We start from the raw sequence: 19,038 nt of genomic DNA on the forward strand, positions 1-19,038 counted from the left end.
ATTAAAACATCTTTTACAATCATTTACTTTTTTAAGTAAAGATTTGTTGGTTAAAATGAGCATCACTGTATTTGACAGGAGTCGTTTTGTGGGTACACTACATCCAAGAGAGTAAGAAAGACGCGTCCCTTTATCACTGCGCCTCTATCAAGCTGATGGGTTTTTCTCTGAAATAGAGCGAATACAGTTATTACTGCTTCTGCCCAGATCACGATTGGCAGATACCTGGCATCTCCCCATGCACCCAAGGCATATAATGATAATTGATAATGGCTCGTAAAATGCTGACACAGCTCTACACATAATAACACAGAAGAATGATCCTCCAACCAAGTCCCACAGACACAGCAGTAGAAGGACTCATTTACATGCATTTATTTGCATCAGAAAAAGCCTACAAGGATAAAGAGGAAACTGTTCAGGGGGATTATCTCTCAGGGACTGGGGTGATTTTATTTCTTTTGCTTCTTTACTTCCTTTTCCTATAATGATCATATAATACTTCGACACCGTGTAATAATTCTAAACTGAAAGAATGTCTAGATTATGTGTGTTGCCAATCTTTGGATTTTCCCCCAGGTTAAGAGGACATGTTCCTGTAACCACATAAAACAATGTTCCAGTGGTTCCAAGATTTAGCCATGCTCCACTCCAACGTCACCCAAGAGACCCACCTTATCCTCTTCCCTACTCTGACCTTTCTTTACCCTAAAAGGGCACAGTCTGCCATCTCGAGCTATTCTTGTCTCCGGCTGTTCTGGTCCATGCGACCAGAAGGCAGGCAGAGGACAGTTTCAGAAGTCCCGAGTAACGGCAGGTGCACAATTTCCTAACTAGAGGAAGCCCTGATGGGCATGCAGGGAACCAGGGGTGTCCTTGTTGCCCTGCAGCTTCACTCTGGCCCTCCTGGGGACAAGCCATGGCTGGCCAGCGGCGCTAACTGCCGGGAGTCCAGAAGGAGGCGAAGTCGGCCACTGTGCCATGAAGGGAGCTCCAGGGTCTCCCACAGACTCTCAGAACCAGAATCTCTTCTTTGTGTTTCACAAATGGGAAACTCACAGAAGAGTTTGGAAACGGCAACTTCACCGGGATTTCCACGAGAGAGACAGGTGCAGGGCAGGCAGCATCCCATGTTCTTCACGAGCATCGCCGGCAACAACAACCTTCTCCGGCATTCCCCATGCTTGCTCCCATCCCCCGCCGCTCTCCCTTCAAAAGCTGCTCTCATGGAAGGCTACAGATGGATTTGTGTGCACAAGTGACGAAGCTACAGGGTTGGCTGCCGCTCGCCACTCCCCTGCACACATCCATCAGCTCACCACCCCCTTGGCACACATCCCTCTGCGGAGTTCTCCCCAACCACTCAGCACCCTGTGTCACGGGAGTGCACCTCGGAGAAATCCACAGCCATCCCTCGCGAACCACCCCGTGCGGAGTCAGCCGCATCAGGCAGGCTCCAAGCGCTCAAGCCCTCCCAGCGATGGGGAGCCACTTACTTCTTTTGAAAATGAAATTTCACACAGGATGGTGGATCATGGAGAAAAAGAAAAGTCATTCTGGGCAATATCAAAAGATCCCTGAACCGCCTGCTTCCAGAGAGAAAAAAAAAAAAAATGAGTGAAGAGAAGAGAGAAAAAGGGAAAAGAACAAAGCTCCCCACAAACACACCCGATCTGGGTCAGGCGGCCCAAGGGCTTCTGTTTTTAGGTTGTGCCATGATGTTCCTGTAACTGGGGGTGTGTTTGCAGATAAGGGTCGGAAGGTTGATGGCCGGGTATGAGCCGGCTGCCTGTCTCTGTTCCCATACCACGGCAGAGGTGGTGGCGGCAGCGGGGGTGGGGAGGGGGTACTGACTGCTGGGGATCTGGCTGCTGCCCCTGCCTCCAGCCCTTCATGGCTCTGCAGAGGGACAAGCTGTGGTGGCAGTGGCGGATGCTGCCAGTTTCATTCTGAGACACACAGGTCTACCGGGGAAGAGCTAAAAATAGGAGGAAGAAGGCAGAGTTCATGGCTGCAGGGTGAATGCAGAGGGACAGGCTCAGGTCCTCTCCTCTCCGTGGACCCACCAGCAGCCATGGCAGCACAGCCTGGCACTACAGAGCCCTGAGGCCAAAGTGAGCTCAGGGATCACCACCTCAAGCCCTCATTCCTCAGGCTTGGCAGAGGATCCTAGAATTCACCTGCTTGGCGCCTTCACAGATCCATGGCACAGCCCAGAACCAGGGGCACCTGGGGGGCTCCGTGGGTTAAGCGTCTGCCTTCGGCTCAGGTCATGATCTCAGGGTCTGGGGACCAAGCCCCACGTAGGGCCCCTTGCTCAGTGGGGAACCTGCTTCTCCCTCTGCCTGATGCTCCCCCTGCTTCTGCTCTCTCTCTCCTCACCTCCATCAAATACATAAATAAAAAATGTTTTCCAAAAAAACCAAAACAACAAAGCCCAGAACCAGAGTGAGCCCAACCCAGGGCGCTCCCAACCCTTATGTCTGCATCCACACACAACTCCCCCGCAAGGTGTCTGCCCTCGACTTCTTCTCTAGGGTTTATTTTGAATTTCACATTCAAAGTTAACGAGTTTGCGGATGGAACTGCCCATGCCCTGGAAAATCCTTAGCAGCAAATTAGGCAGAGTGGAAGAAATACACCACTCAGAGGCACTCTTTACAACTATCAGGAAGTGACAGTTGACAGTTCCAGAAAAAAACCTACAGAAGTCAGTCAAGAGAACTAACAGAATCCAGCGCCCAAAACCATCTCTAGCAATAAACCCTGAGAACGTTAGTGGCGGTGACCTTGGCTGCAGGAGCATCTGTGTACGCGTGCTTCACGCACACCAGAGGAGGGTCGAGATGCGGGAAGCGTCAGCATGAACACACATGCACGCATTCACACACACATATGTAACTTTCATGTCCTGGTATTTTACAGGGCAATCCGCAAACTACTGGCAAAACTCAGCCAGCCAAATGACTAAATGCCAGAGGATTTCAGGGCATAGTAATTCTAAGACACTATTTTATTGTTGGTGTGGACAGCCACAGCAGTTAAAGGAATCTTAATCGGGAAGCCTGTTTCCAAACATAACTGGCCTCCAACGAGACACCATCTCGGAACAGTATCGTGCAATGTGAACACAATCACGAGGGCTGCTCGTGGTTTCCCAGCACAGACTCACAGGGACATCCAAGTTTCTCTGAGCTCCACGGGGAGGCGGGGGGGCGCCGCATTGAGAGGAGAGCACGGGGACACACCGGGGGGACCAAGACCCACCAGCAGAATTGTTTCAGTCCCCTCATGCCGTTGGTATGGAAAGGGAAACATAACTCAAATATATGACCGGTTGTGATGAGAGTGCTGATTTAGCTAAACTGCGCATCCAGCATTATAAATGTTCTACCCATTTCTATGGTTTCATAATATTAGGATTATGGGTGATGGGTTAAATCTGAATTCATGCAGAAAATGAGGAAAAAACTTGCAGTATAACAACGACAACTGCAATCTCTCTGGCAAGCAAATTCTTTTGAGCCTGACGTCCATGGAGAGAAGTTTTACTGGGGCTCCAGAGACAGAAGTGGATGGAGTAATCTCCTGAGGTCTGAGTTATACCCAAGCCATCACCCAAAAGAACCATGGAGTCAAAGTGACATGCAAACATTCTGAAGACAGAAACCAATACTGCATTAAATTCAAGTACGGCTCACAGGATCCACACCCATGGCAGAGAGGTTTATTCAGGACACCTGGGGGGCTTGGTCAGTTAAGCATCTGCCTTTGGCTCAGGTCATGATCCCAGGTCCTGGGATGGAGCCCATGTCAGGCTCTCTGCTTGGTGGAGAGCCTGCTTCTCCCTCTCCCCTGCATCTCCCCCAGCTTGTGCTCTCTCTGGCAAATGAAGAAATAAAATCTTAAAAAAAGAAAAGAAAAGAAAAAAAGAACCGTTTATTCACCAGACTGGCTGGGCCCACTTCTACCTCCTAAGGTGCTCTGAGAGGTGACACTGGGAATGTGAGGAGGGTGGCCAGTGACACGGAAAACAGAAAAAAGACAGCCTTGGAAAGTATGCAGTCCTACAAGGAAGGGGCTAAGCTACAAGCTGCACCTGGTAAGAAGGCAACAGGCTGCTCTGAGTGTCTTTACGAAGCCTGTGTGGCTGACAGGCGTGTGGGACCCACTTCTCTGCAGGAGTCCCCAAGAGAGCAGATTCGTGTCCCTGGAATGACTAGGGACACTCTTTAAAAGGGCTGAGGATTCAACTGCATGACTTCTGAGAAAGGCATCCTTTAAGCCTGAAAAATCTAAAGAAAGTAGCCAGTACCGCGCATAGGACTAGAGGATTTCTCAGACCGCAATGCCAAAGGGTTATCTGGACCTCGGACTTTAAGGCCATCTACAGAACGGCAGGAAAACGATTTGTCGATCACGCTAATTCACACATTCATGGCAAAGATTGACCTAACACAACACGGCACTAAGAGCTGTGAAGACAGAAGTGAAAAGGTGAGGCAAAGATGCAGGAAAAAAGTACAGAAAAGCCTGGGGGGGTGGGACTCCTGGCAGAATGATCCACTGTAAACAGCAGGAGAGATTAATCAGAGGGAGAAGAGAGGAATGAAGTTTAACCAGGGAGAAGAGGTAAATCGAGAGGCAAGCCGGACATCCGCGCTGCTCTTACAGTGGCGAAGAGAGAGACGTGGGGATTCCACGCCGGGGATGAGACGTCAGCAGGCGCAGAAAACCAGGATTTCTGAAGAAGGGGTTAGTCTGGCAGCAACGGAGGGTCCACGAAAGCCCAGGGGACAACGGCCCTGACCCCCCGGTGAAGGCGCCCAGCCCAGGGAAGCACAGCACAAGCAGCCCGAGACGCAGCACACGTCGGAGGCTCTGCCTTACCTTTCCCGTAGAAGAACTTGCGGTAATAGTAGGCCCCGAGGTCAATGTGCTCTATGATGTAGCGCTTCACCTTCTCCCTGTGAACGGGCTGGCTTTCTCTGGGCACTTCCAGGACAGAGACGCCTGCGTTGGTGCAGTGGGAGCTCAGAGAGGACTCGAAGGAGCAGCCTTCCCCGGAGCTGGATGACGACGAGCTGGCCCGGGAGAGGGCGATCCTCCTGTCGCCTTCCCCGCCGGTCTCGTTCCGGAAGTACGGGCAGCTCAGGACGAGCTCGTTGCTTTTCCCGTCGCCCTCATCAGCATCCAGGTTCTCCTTGGAGTTGAGGTCCTCCTTGCTCCCCAAAGGGGACTCACAGTTGCCCGTCTGGCCTGCTGGCATCTGGGTCTGGGATGCCGCTGAGGCTCCGGTGGTGATGTTTTTCCGCTTCCCCACGTTGGCTCTCGTCGCCATGGCTTCGTTGATATTGAACAAAATGCTCTGGACATCGTAATGTGCAAAACACCGCTGGCAATTCCAAGGGCGGACGCCCCGCTCCAGACGGCCATCTTCTGGATCGCACGTGAACTTGAAAGTTTCGTGTTCGCTTTTAACAGTCCGCAGCTTCCGGAAGAGGGATGTCTCTACCGATTCTGACTTCAACCTCCGTTTGAAAGGTTTGTCCCTGTCTCTGCCCATAAGAAGGGCACTGTCCATGTAGTCTAATCCTGAGATGCGGACAAATTCTCCTCTAGAAATCTGCGCTGCTGCATGGAGGCTGGGAGAGATTGCAGGATCGCAGGGGAAAAACTCAGGGAACCCAAAGGGGGCCATTGCTTTGTGGTCGTAATTATCTACACGGTACCCTCTGAGCATTGCGAAGAAGTTCTCACCAGATAAGCCCTGCCGGTCAATGGAAGACGTGCTTCCATACTCTCGGTGGAGGGCGGCCCCGGTGTTGGGGTTCACTGCGTTTTGGTCTAAGACGTCTTCAGCGTCGATGTCACTAATGGTGACATCGCTATTGCTTCTCTGTCTTATGGGGTGCAGTCCTCTTTGAGGAGAGTGAACAAAGATGTCTCCAATGGTGTACTTCGCCTCCACAAAGTCTAGATCGAGCTGCTCCTCTCGCTGACCATCGCTCTGGTCATTCTGCCCATTGTGCGTGATGGACGGGACGCTTTCGTAACTGGCCTGAGACCGGCTTTCCCACAGCGCCTTGCAGGCTAGCTCCTTGGAGCAGTCCTTCTTGGGAGGCCACTCACACACTCTTGCTCTCACACCCATCTTGGGCACAGCTGGGGTACCGTTAGCAGGACCTCCACTCTCTGCGGAATTTGAGGCATTTAAAGAAGTGGGGGGGCCCATGTTGCCATTAATGGCTTTAAATTTTCGAGCAAAATACTCATCAGACTGCATGATTCTGGGAGGATCCTTGAACTTCGAAGAGGCTCTGCCAAGCTTGTGCTTCTCTTCTTGCGACTGCCTGGGGTCACTCATGTCTGCCGAGCCAAGAAGCTCCAAGGCCCACCGGCAGGACTGAGGTGAATCTAATTACATTGCTATTTACAGTGCAATCCTAAATCCAGACGCACAAAGGCTTCCTCTATACTTGTACGTTCTCTTTTCAACCAAAAGCAAACAACATCCTCAGCGTATGGTTTCTCCAAAACCAGCTTGCTTCTCAGTTGCTGAAATAACTCTGTACACCTCCGTCCTTTTCAAGAGCATTTCTTAAAAACATCTGGCCTTGAGTAGTTCCTTCACCTGAATTAAAACACACAAAATAAACCATTAACAATTTTTGTACCTCAAGTTCAATACATCTTACCTATGGTTTCTCACCTGTCTTCTCCAACTTCTGCCCACCTCCAACCTGCCCCAACCCCCCCCCCCCAACAAATTGTCATGATGTTTCATGTCTCTTGTTCATACTGCTCCTTCTCTCTGGAACATTCTGCCTTCTCGCTCTACTTGGCTGGCTAGAATTTATACCCAAGTCAAGCATTACCCTCTCCAAGAAACCTTTCCTTAGCCCACATCTAAGCAGAATGCCTCTTTTGTGTTCCTACGGCACCCACATCTAAACTTATGCTGGCAGATCTCCTTATACTCTTACTGGCTGCTTTATTGACCAGTCTCCTCCACTAGCTAACTTCAAGTTCCTCTAAGCCAGGAACATACATGCCTTTCATCTTTGTACTAACATTATCTATTAATATGGCCTGGCTTACAAGAAATAAGCAACATTTCAATGAGTTACAGAGTAACACAATAGTCATATTATTTTTCTGAGGATTATTATACTTCCTTTCAAAATATTTAAATTCAAAATCTTGAGCAGCAAAAGGGTCAATACCAGGCACTAGCAAATGAGTTTCTAGAATGTGGTCTCTTAAGTAAGAACTTGCAGAGATCCCCGTTAATGTGGGAAGGAGCCTTGAAGAATCTGGAATCTGAACAGTGTAACTTTCTAGTTCATCAAGGCACTAGCAATTTGACAGATGTGCAGGGCAAAATAAAAGCACAATTTACCTTTGTGGTCTGTAGAAACTTGACGTTTAAATTTTTTCTTTAATTACAAATAACCTTTTCAATTTATTCTATCTTTAATTAGACAAAAATATTTTCCAAGTATGTCTTATCTTCACAACTTATGGGAAACTGACCCCTTGTTGGCATAAGAATGAATGAATGACTCTAATTCTTCTGAAAATAATGATGGTAATAAAGGTATAACATAGCTGATTTCCCTCTGCCCTTAACAAAGCATAAAAACAACTGCAATTTGGTTAGGAAATATTAACATTCTGACAAGCTGGGTATTTTTTTTTTTTTTTTTTGAGTAATCTCTGCAGCCAACATGGGGCTCAAACTCATGACCCCAGGATCGAGAATTGCCGGCTCCATGGACTGAGCCAGCCAGGCGCCCCTCCAATGGGTTCTTAATGTCTTTTAGATGAACACGCAGTCATTTCTCAGAATAACTGATATTTTCTTATCATGGCAGCCTGGTTCTCCCTTCCTGGGAAAAGTTCAGTCTGGGCATAATAAGATGCTGTCTGTTACCAGGGCAACTTTATAACTGAGGAAATAGAATGATATTCTAGGATGTGGTAAACAAAGAAGGGAAGCACAGTCAGATGCTTCAATGCACCAGACCAGTGTCTGTGCATGGTTCTTAGAGAGATGACTGGATCTTATCTATGTCACTTGGAATCGTTGTGTTTAAAAGGACCACAGATGATTCTGAATTATAGTTATTTCCTCTACAATGTAGGCTATTATCGAATCCTTTCTAGGGAACCAAAGCTAACAACTGATATATGAAAGAAAACAGTTTTAATTTATAAATTCTATTGATAATTCTGCTGCTTATAGAACATAGCAAAATTTGAAAGCTTACAAATTAATTCTGATGGCTGTGAGTTCTCAGCAAGCATTAAGAGAACATTCGTTCTCAGATAGATACTACTAATTTGTAAGTATCCTGTTACAGAAGGAAGAACCACGCCCACTGATACCATCAAACTGTGTATTTTCAAAAAATATAATCAGCAACTAAGTACTTACCACCTTAAGATATTAGAACAAAATGCCCAAAAGAAATTAAGAAAGAAGGAATGAATAAAGATAAAAGTTGAAACTAATGGAATAAGGGAAAAGCAGGGTAGAAAAAGGATGGACAAATCCAAAATTTAGTTTTTATTTATTTTTAAAGCAAGGGGAAAGATCTACTCATTCCCACTCATGAAAAAGGAAAAGAGAGAAAGAATAGTATTATACAAGTTTGGAAATGAGAAAGGAGACATGACTATAAATATAGGAGATTAAAGTAAACATTAAGTATAAAAGAATTTATACCACAAGCAACTGTACAGCAACAAATTTGAAAACACAAAGGAAACGAATGATTTCCTACCAAGTCACAAATTCCCAAAACTGATCCAAGAATGGAAAAAAATTTTTTTTTTTTTAAGAATGGAAAATTTAGACTGATGATCACTGAAGACAGCAGAAACAGAATGAATCCCTATGTAAAAATATGGCCAATGTATAGATGAAATGCAATGAGCCATCTTAACCGTGACTTTGAAAGTCCTTTTTCCTCCACGGCCACACCTGGCCCAACCCCACCCCTCTTCAAGCTGAGCAGCAAACCAGTACCTCCCCACTGGGTGAGGCACTCACCACACCACACCCTGGGGGCAGCTCTGGGGTTAAGCCACCTGTCAGGAGATGCGTATGATGGGAAACCTTCGAGCCAGATTACCGAGGACAACACATGCACTGAGTAATTTCTTCCGGAAAAACCAACCAGAACATTACCAGCACTCTATTTGAGAATCAATATTCGGAGCATTCGCATCCCTTACATCTCCAACATGATCATTGTTTATAACAGACAGTATTAAAAATACAAAATCTTTACTCCACAGATCACCCATAGAAATGGAAGACTTGTCCAAAAAAGTTATTATTTTTAAACATAAGTAATAGAAACAATCAAAAACAGATGAATCTGCGCTGAATTTTATTATGACGGTTGACAAAAAGCACAGAAACAAGGGCAAACTCACAGCATACAAAACCCTTCCCCAAGGAAATCAGAATATTTCTTCAATTATGATTTTTAAGTTTGTGGTGTGTGATAACATTAGATGTAGCAGGCAGCGACCTCACCCCTTTCTTCTCCTGAATCCCTTTGAGGAAATCTTACCTCTAAAAGATTTTAATTCATGTCGGACTAACTCCACCCCCTAACATGTGACCCAGGTTTGACCAATGAAAGTGCAGCATCTCCCAGCTACAGTGATTGGTCCAGGGATGAACGCAAGAACCAGCCAGGCCAATGACAACCTTGCCAGGGAGCCCCCGCCCCACCACGCCCACCCCCAGCCCTGTGCTCTGATTCTCCCCAGTGCTCAGGAAGTAGAACAGAGACCTGGAGCTTGAGAGCTCCCCTTGTCCACGTGGTTAAGAGTCGGAACAGAAGCATGGATGCTGAGCCTCAGGAGGGAAAGAAGGAATCCCAGTCAGAGCTCATGACTCCAGCTGGACCTGAAACCCACACTACCCCTGGGATTTTTCAATTGCTTGAGCCAATTAATTACCCTTTTTGGTTTATTCAGTGGACTTCTGTATAGTGTAGATCAATTTTAATATTTTTTAAAGATTTATTTATTAAACAGACAGACACCACAAGCAGGCAGAGAGGCGGGGTGGGGGGGTGGGGGGGAGCAGGCTCCCTGCCGAGCAGAGAGCCCGATGTGGGGCTCGATCCCAGGACCCTGAGATTATGACCTGAGCCGAAGGCAGAGGTTGAACCCACTGAGCCACCCAGGCGCCCCCAATTTTAAATGTTCTAAGAGACCACATCTACTTTGGTTAAAGACCAAAGAGTGTAAATTCAATGACCAAACTACTTTGTACTATGTTGCAGACAACCTGGTCCATGAATAAATGAACTGAAATTATAGTTCTCGCACTTGAATCCAATATCAAAACCAGAGCTTCTTGGGCAAGGTCTCTGCTCAAATACTGTAATACACACTCTTAACATATTTCATGTGTGCTGCTAACGATTCAAAGGCTAACGATTCAAAGTACTCAAAGCTAAAAAATTTCTGGTAACAGTAGCTAGATTAATAAAGTTGCAAACAGACCCCCTCCTGCCAGTTATCCTCTAATCAGTATTTTCCAGCTGCCATACCTCCCCAAAGTCAATCTCCCTCTTGACAGAATATATGGCACCTTCCTTTTAAAAGTACTACTAAATATTTCTAAATACAAAGTATTATAGAGAGCACCTTCTTTTTAAAAATATTCCTACATACATTAAATAGGACAGTAGGTAAAAAAAAAAACCTCAAAACAATTATAGCCCTTGTTTTCAAATAAGATAAATTAGAAATATTAAGATCATGCAATTTAAAAAAACAAAAGAGCTCACAAGGAAGAATTGAAATCAGCATCTTTGAAGGCAGATAGTAAGAAGGAATGGCACAGGTAAACACAGAGGAATGCAGAAAGCAAAGCCTTGGAGGAATGAAAACTAAAGCATGAGCTGAAACGACCTGTGAAATAATCCAGAACCTGGGGGTGGGGCTCTGGACAAGAGGGAGACAGAGACGTGCATATGCGCACACACCGCTATCTCACTGAATTGAACCACATCTGTCCTGCAGAGGTGCTGATGGAGAGCTGCGGATCTGGGGCAACATGCCCACATTACAGGCACCTGGCACATGTGCATCTCTCATATATTTACTTTTCTCACAAATCCTAACTTTCTACCTTTGTCTGTTATTATGCAACACTCAGAAGAGAAGGTTTGTTGTTGTTGTTGTTTCGTTTTATTTTCTTAGAGAGAGAGAGAGAGGGAGTTGGGGGGGGGGCTTGTCAGGCAGTGCAGAAGGAGAGGGAGAGAGACTCTCAAGCAGTCTCCATGCTGTGTGCAGAGCCCGATGTGGGGCTCGATCTCACGATCCTGAGATCATGACCTGAGTTGAAGTCAAAAGTCGGAAGCTTAACTAACTGAGCCACCGGGGCACCCCCGCCACCTGCAAAGTTTCTGAAAGACTGTAATTTGCACTCTCAGTTGCATGTACCTGATTGTAATGAAGGTATAATCTAGGAAGCATTTTGCAGATATCTGTCTCCAAATTTCTTCTTTCTACTGACCAGGTATTTATACATGCTCTGGGCTCAAGTCTCCTATGGATCTCAAGTGCAGGGTGCACACCTCGCAGGCCGGCTGGTGTTGCTGGATACCAGACTCACAGAAGACAGAAAAGGGTGGCATCTTGGAGAAGAGCCCAGAGGAATCAGGAGACTGTGACTGGCCCCCAGACAAAGCACAGAGCTCACAATAATTACATGTGTGCATCACTCCAGAATAGGAGAAAATGCAATCCTCCATAGCACAGAACTGTGTTTAAATGAAGTCTTTTAGGGTTTCTGGTGAGTGTGAGGCTAGTATGAAAGAGCCTGGGCCAACTATCCAGCTCAGGCCCCATCCCTCTGTCTCCCCACCCACCTCCACGGCAGCCAAGTTTGAAAGAACTTGATCTCGTCACACTTCCTGCCCCAACATCTCAGCAAACATTGCAGCAGCTTCTTACTTCTCAGGGGGAAAATAAAGTCAGTAACATTTCAGTGGTCTTTTGTCATCACTTAAAAAACTTCCCACTTCTGAACCCGCCCCCCCCATGTTCATTCTCGGCTGACAATCCACTGGGAGGACAGGGCAGAGGGAGAGGAGAGGGAGCATCTTAAGCCGGTTCTATGCCCAGCACGGAGCCCAACTCGGGGCTCGATCCCACCACCCTCAGATCGTAACCTGAGCCAAAATGAAAAGTCAGCTGTTTAACTGGCTAAGCCACCCAGGCACCCCAAGACTTGCCATCTTTGTTAAGATAAAAATTCTAACCGTCTTACAAATCTCTTGCATTCTGTTCCGCTCAGTCTGCAGCCTCATGTCTTGGGGTCCCCCTTCCCTCTCCTCTATACTGCAGCCCAGACATGCTGAGTGCCTTTCCAGTCTTCAAGCAGCCTACTCTCTGCGCCTGCATCTGAGCTGTCCCTAGAAACAGAGCTGACGCTGCCTGGGCTGAGCTTACAAGCCTTCGCCCTCATCACTGTCATCGCCAACTGGGTGTCCCTGCAGCATGCTACCCTGGGGCCCTCTCTTTTCCAAACACCCCCCTGCTACGCCTTCATGCCCCAAGGCCCAGGGCTGTGTCTGTCCTGTTCATCCCTTAACTGCCACACCGGGCATGGTTTCTTGTGTGGTAGATGTTCAGTAAATATTATTCAATCAGTGAACAAACAGTTAATCACACATGTTAGGCAGTAGTCATTAGAAGAACAATATTTGATATTTCAATGGAAAGTTCTTATACTTACAGAATCCACTGCCACCATCAAAATGGCACAATTCTGCAGAAACATGTTCATTACGGAAACTCAGATAAACATGGATGGCTGGTTGCTGTTTGCCGGATGGTGTTTGTGCCAAGGCATGCCCAGATCCTCACAAGAACAAGTTACCTTGCCCGTAAAAGTCAAGAGCAAGGCCACTCTGGAAGGAGCCTCTCCACCCCCACTGCTGTCCCAGCCAAAGGAGGTGGTTCCAGACATGCCTTCTAACAGTACGGAAGGAAAGCGTGCCATACTTCATCTTAGAACCATCTTAGCAGCGGCATCTGTTGGGCTGACGGCGCAGCCCAGACACAATGAGAAATGAGGAGATGCAAACAGCCAATCCCACCATCAGTCTCTGTCCTGCTCGGAGCCTGGCAAATCGGTGGATTGTTTGCAGGGTTTCATTTTTCTGAAGGTGGCGTGGTGCCAGCATCCTGGGGCCCTGGATATATGCCCACGAGCTGTACCGCTCCACAAAGGATGGCAAAGGGAAACCGTCCGATAGGACGGCCTGGTCCGATGGGCCTTGGGGCCTCATGTCCGGGTCAGAGACGAAGCTGTATCGGCCAAACCCCCACATCTCTGCTCCAATGGACAACTGGGTGTTTGTGCCCATCCTTCCTCTCTGGGGTTCTCCCTTATTTCATCCTTCTAACCGATGGCAAAGCATGGGTTAGGAGAGTTTCACAGTGTTCTCCAACAAAAAGCCCATGGTGTTTCTCTGACAGAAGTGTTATTTCATCAAATATTAGGGAGTAAAATAAAACAGACCCCAGTATGTGCATATTATGGGCACCTCCCTGACCACTTGCCCCCTCCTGCCTTAATTAATGAAGATACCACTTCACCGTACCTTAAAACATCCTACTCTCCTAACTTCATGGCTAACTGAAGTCACACTGCCAACTTGGTATGGTTAAAAAAATTAAACATCGAAAAAAAAAAAAGGAAGTCATTTAATTCCTTCTTTGGGCCTTAATAAAGAGACTTAATAAAGACTAATAATTTGTAGGCAGGCCTAATCAGCAGCACAAATAACCCCTTCCCGAGGTAATTCCCCAAACCTAGATACAGATCATTTGCCAAGAAAGGAAGAGATACAGAGCTCACTTTAAAATGATCATTAAGGGACGCCTGGGTGGCTCAGCTGGTTAAGCAGCTGCCTTCAGCTCAGGTCATGATCCCAGAATCCTAGGATCAAGTCCCATGTGGGGTTCCTTGCTCAGCGGGGAGCCTGCTTCTCTCTCTGCCTCTGCCTGCTTGTGCTCTCTCTCTCTCTGACAAATAAATAAATATATAAAATCTTTTAAAAAAATAAATAAAATGATCATTAATTAAAATGGGCCTCTAACATGTTTCTACTGCTTTCTTCCTTTCTCTGAGCTCATTTTGGATGTCAAAGGCATTGCCCCTCCCCCCACAGAGTCCAATGATTCTTACCTTTCATCCGATCCTCTGACTCTTGCTCCCTAGTAAAAATGGGAAGTTGTCACCTGCACTCTGTGGGCACTTGAAAAAACTCTCCGTGGGAACCCATGTGTCCCCCTGGGTGCTGGGGTGATCTCTGGGAAGGCCAGGGCTAGCTTGGGGAAGATGGCAACCTGCACCCTGAGAAATTCAAGAATTTTAGAGCTTGAGTGAATAGTCTGTTCTCATGCTAATGGTCCTGGCAATAATTTGTAAAGGAGAGAACAGAGAAATGGAGAAAATGTGGTATTTAAGCGTAATTGTCTTTCGATAGAATGTTTTTCCAAGTTTTCCATGAGACATCAGTGCGTCTTTAAGACCAATATTACAGTTATAATTGAGCCACTTATCAGGATTGCAGCTGTAGCAAATGGATTGAAAAAACACAAAATACACAAATTATGAGCCTCTTTCAAGGCAAAAAATGGTTAAAATTATATGGCAGACTTATAATAAAAGCTAACTACTGTAAAAATGCCTCTTTCTCGTACTCGTATTTCATCGGCTCTAATATTAACATGTATAATTGGGCAGGGGATAAAAGGAGGAACCAACCATCCCCACTTTTACCCTCTCTGTGACCAGGAAGGCAGGGAAGGGGCCGATGTGTGCTCGCACTGACGTCTGATCACCCGAAATGCATTCACCATAAAATCACCACGTTCAGGTACATTTGGCCTGCTATTAAGTGAAGTTAAGGCTAAAGGGCTATAAAACAACCCATTAACTCAAATTCTTATCATAGGAGACCAGTAAAATCAAGGAAATGAGACAATCTTGTAAGTGGGCTATTATTAAGGATTAACGGTCGTAAGTACACAAGTTCAATAGTCCCATTTTGACCACTAAGTTTCCGGAAGATCTGGACTTAAACATTAGCTCTTCAGTATTCATCGAGAACTAAAAAATGGGACGGTTCCGAAGATAAATATTCTGGGACATGAGAATATTAAAAAGAGCAAAATCTCCTCTTTGGGATTTTGTAGCATAAGGTGTAACCCAAGACTTGGGAGGAGTATAAAATCTTTTCTTAGTGGAATGTTCACACTGGTGTTGACAATTAATTTTTTGAAGTACGGCATGTTGCCACTTGGAGAATCTCTCAAGGGATGTGCCCAGAAAAGCAGATCCCCTTGGTTATAGTTAAGGATTTTTTTTTTTCATCAGAGAAAAGCAGGGACCCCGGTAAAAAGCCTAAAGGATTCAGTCTCCACTACAACCCTGTATTAGGTGTCTATACTGAACTGTAATCCAAGGTGGATAAAAGGGCCAAATCCAAGATTTCATGTGCTCTCGCGAGACTTTCTAAGTGAAGCAGTTGTAAGCTCCATCCATTGTAAGGGTCCCATCTACCCTATTCACGGTTATACCTCCAGCCTCTAGAGTCATGCTTGGCACCAGCTGGCATTCACGATTGACTTGCATCCAGACGTCTGAACTGAAATGGTTGCAAACCAAAGGACTGAGTCAATGTGTCATCACGGCACATTCATGGAACACAGTGATTCTTGATTCTCTCCATTTGGTTTCCGTGCCTGGTCCTCCTCTGGTCTTCTTTAAATGCTGACGATACACAGTTTATTCTAGGCTGCCTTTTCTTAATTCCATACATTTCCTTGTGCAGTTCAAGGAGTTTCCTACGCCATCTCTATGCGGATGACTATGAAACCTCTCCACAAGCCAAAGACATCTCCTACACAGCACCGCCAGGTTGAGTCAGGACAGCTTTTGTCCTTCTGCCCCTCCTCCACCCAGCTCAGGAGTGGCCCCAGCATGCACCTGCCACCGCAGCCCAGCGTGCTCATCCTGCCTTCCCTGACAGTCCACATCTAAACCGAGGCCGGTCAGTTCTACCTACTGAACGTTTCCAATTCCATGCACAAATTGCTATTTCAACTGTCCCCAATGCAGCTGCAACGACTTCCTTATTTTTCCTAGATTATTGTAAATCCCTTCAACCCCATTTCTGCCACAATAAAGCCTGAATGCCTTAGGGGAGGACACACAGGTTGCTTGTGATCCGGTCTACATGTAGCTGCCTGGCCCTTTCTTCAGCTGCTGAAACTCCACACACCATGTCCCCCAGTGCATTTTTTCTTTTTCTTTTCTTTTTGAGAGAGAGAGAGAATCTTAAGCAGGCTCTGGCATGGAGCCTGACACAGGGCTCAGCCTCACAACCCTAAGGTCATGACCTGAGCCAAATTCAAGAGTCAGATGCAGCAGCCACCCAGGTGCCCCCGTCCTGAATTTTCTTAGCAAAGGCTCTGCACAGGCTTCTCTTCCTACCCAAAGACTCTTTAAGACTCTTCCCTTCTACCTCGCTAGTAAGTGTTAGTAGTCAGACCTTAGCTCCTATGCTGGGTTCGTTGGAAGCCTTCTCGAATCTTTATATTGGTTCTACCTTATCTTCATTTGGGCTCCAATAGCATCCCTCACCTTCTTCCTTACCATCCACTGTACCAAATCTATGTATCCTAGCCTCTGTGCTTGTCACAAACCTCCTCTAAACTCTAGGCACTGTGAAGGCACGGACATGTCTCTGTTCCCAGGAACTCGGCAAATATCCAGGATCTACCACGTGGTAGCTAAGCTTATGGCAGATTTACAGTTGTTTCTCTGAGCCACAATTTCCCATCTGTAAAATGGGGATGGCTCTATTTATTTCAAAGGAAGATTCAATGAAATGTAGATGCGTTTCTTATATGGTAAGTTCTAAAAATATTAGCTGACAAAATTGGTTTATATATGAATAAATATCTATGTTAATGAACTGGCTTAAAATCGAGCAATTAACGTGAGTAAGATACATAGCTTTCCCCAAGGAGTACAGCCTTGTTTACAAAACAAGGGGTTACTGCTGCTTTCTATACACAGAAGAACAGGACCACAAAGCATTAGCGGATCTGTAACAGCTGCTTCTCCAAAAAGTGAACAGAAGCCTTCTGAAGGTGAAGGAAAGTTCTCCCAAAACAATCTCCAGTCAGACACGACCCTCTTTCTGGCTATAACTTGTATTTAAAATTATTTTAGGGGCTCTATTAAATGATAATGAGATTATCTGGAACTTTCTGACTTTCGGTATGTCAGTAAAAAACAGGAATCAAGTCTGGGTAGTAAGCTGCTGTCCCTACCCAGCCAGCCAGCTAATGTCCAAAAGAGAATACATGAAGAGCCATTTCGTTAAGTGGAATATTGTGATCATGGGGTTTATTTTTTCAAGGAGACAGAAGAACAGCTGTGTGTATTGACTGTTTTCCATTAAATCTTTTAAATCAGAAAGAGATCAAAAGAGATAGCCCTGCACCTCCTTCCCTCAGGAGGTTATTAGTTAATACATTTTTTCAGTGATGTGGCCCCCGAATTACAGATGACACAGTAGGAAATCAGACATTCCAATTAATAATTTAAGCTGAGGCATTTGTGTCTTAGGAGAACACAAGGAAAGAAATAAAGAATTCCAATCTGGTGCCCACTGATTTAGACTGTCCTTCTGCTATTTTCATATAAAAATCACAGAAAATAACCTATCTGTGCTATTCTTTAAATAAAGGTTTAGTGATGCTGGGTGGCCAAGAAGGGAACCAGAGCATTTTATAAGAAAAACCTGGTAGGCGAGAGCCTGGAGAAAATACTATTCGCGATCCTTCCTGTGGCGTTCCTCAGAGAGAACCAATCCTCTCACTCTCTTCTGTTATTTTCCACCGAATCTCAGGGAAAACTCTTCCAGAGTGAAGGTCTGTCTCACCTTGCTCCCGAAAACTCCGATCAATACTATAGAAAATGGAATTGAAACACACAAGGAGGCTACCTTCAAAGGGTTCTTTGTAAAAATGCAACAAGTAAACCAAAGAGCCATCAAACCCTGAAGATGCTTCCTTTCGACGGAGCATGAAGGGCATAAAAAGAAAACCCCACGGATCCATACAAGAGTCTAGAATTTGACTGTTAAAGAATAGCAGTTTTAGCAGGAAATACACAACAAACGCCATTCACTAATCACACACTGGGCGCCACCTTCCCATCGTTCTCATGTTTATTTGAATTATAGGACACTGAGCTTCACTGAACAGCTTTAGGAGGTTTATTATCTAATACAAAAAAGCCTTTGTTGCTCCAGTAAATAAACGCATTCAGTTCTCCCAGGCACTGTACTGCATGCTGGGGGGCTGCTGGGGGGCTCCTGGGGAGCTGCAGGATGAATGACAGAGCTTGCTAATCCTCAAGAAGCAGAGCAGAGTAAGATTCTCACATGCATAATGAGTAATAGAAGAAAAGAGCTAAAAGGATAGGACAGCACTTTGGACCGGTGTGTTATAAAAGTTAGCCACATGCGTGCGCACACGCCTTGCACTCCGTGCTGGTGAGGACTGGGGTGCTATGGAGATCTCCCTGGGCCGCAGACAGCACCTCCCTCTGAACCCCAATAAAGTCAGTCGTTTGACTCCATACTTCTACATCTCAAAAATCTACCCAAGAACTAAAAGATGTGGGGGAAAACTCGGAAGGACGGATATTTGCCCCAGAACTACAGGAACAAGAAGTCTGGGGCAGTCACAAAAGCCAGGGGCCAGGGGTGCTATGCCTCATATGGCAAATAGGATACGATGGAATATGACACACAGTCCAGAAAAGGTTCTTCAAATATGCATGATGTTGGAATTTACAACACAGAATAGTGTGAAAAGAGCCAAATACAAAGCCTGATGTTAAAACTATATACACAAGGGCCCCTGGGTGGCTCAGTCGGTTAAGCACCAGCCTTTGGCTCGGATCCCTGC

At 46.0% G+C, this 19,038-nt stretch overlaps 2 protein-coding genes across 8 annotated transcripts in view; both read right to left on the minus strand.

Moving 5' to 3' along the window:
* SIPA1L2 (signal induced proliferation associated 1 like 2) overlaps positions 1-6,615 on the minus strand; it is a 106,049-nt gene extending 99,434 nt beyond the window's left edge. For 3 of the 7 annotated variants that reach the window (XM_082718941.1, XM_082718937.1, XM_082718935.1), the window contains exon 1: positions 4,891-6,614. In XM_082718941.1, coding sequence (XP_082575067.1) covers positions 4,891-6,367 — 1,477 coding nt within the window. In that variant the 5' untranslated portion in view covers positions 6,368-6,614. Of the gene's footprint in view, positions 1-4,890 lie in introns of all 7 variants that reach the window. The other 4 variants (XM_082718940.1, XM_082718939.1, XM_082718938.1 and 1 more) reach the window with 2 other exon arrangements.
* LOC309859314 (uncharacterized protein) overlaps positions 6,605-19,038 on the minus strand; it is a gene marked incomplete at its 5' end in the record, with an annotated part of 106,737 nt that continues 94,303 nt past the window's right edge. Inside the window, one exon of the mRNA XM_082719972.1 lies at positions 6,605-6,634. Coding sequence (XP_082576098.1) covers positions 6,631-6,634 — 4 coding nt within the window. The 3' untranslated portion in view covers positions 6,605-6,630. The remainder of the gene's footprint in view (positions 6,635-19,038) is intronic.

The sequence above is a fragment of the Mustela nivalis genome (genome assembly GCF_964662115.1).
Source record: "Mustela nivalis genome assembly, chromosome: 2".
Lineage (NCBI taxonomy): Eukaryota > Metazoa > Chordata > Mammalia > Carnivora > Mustelidae > Mustela > Mustela nivalis.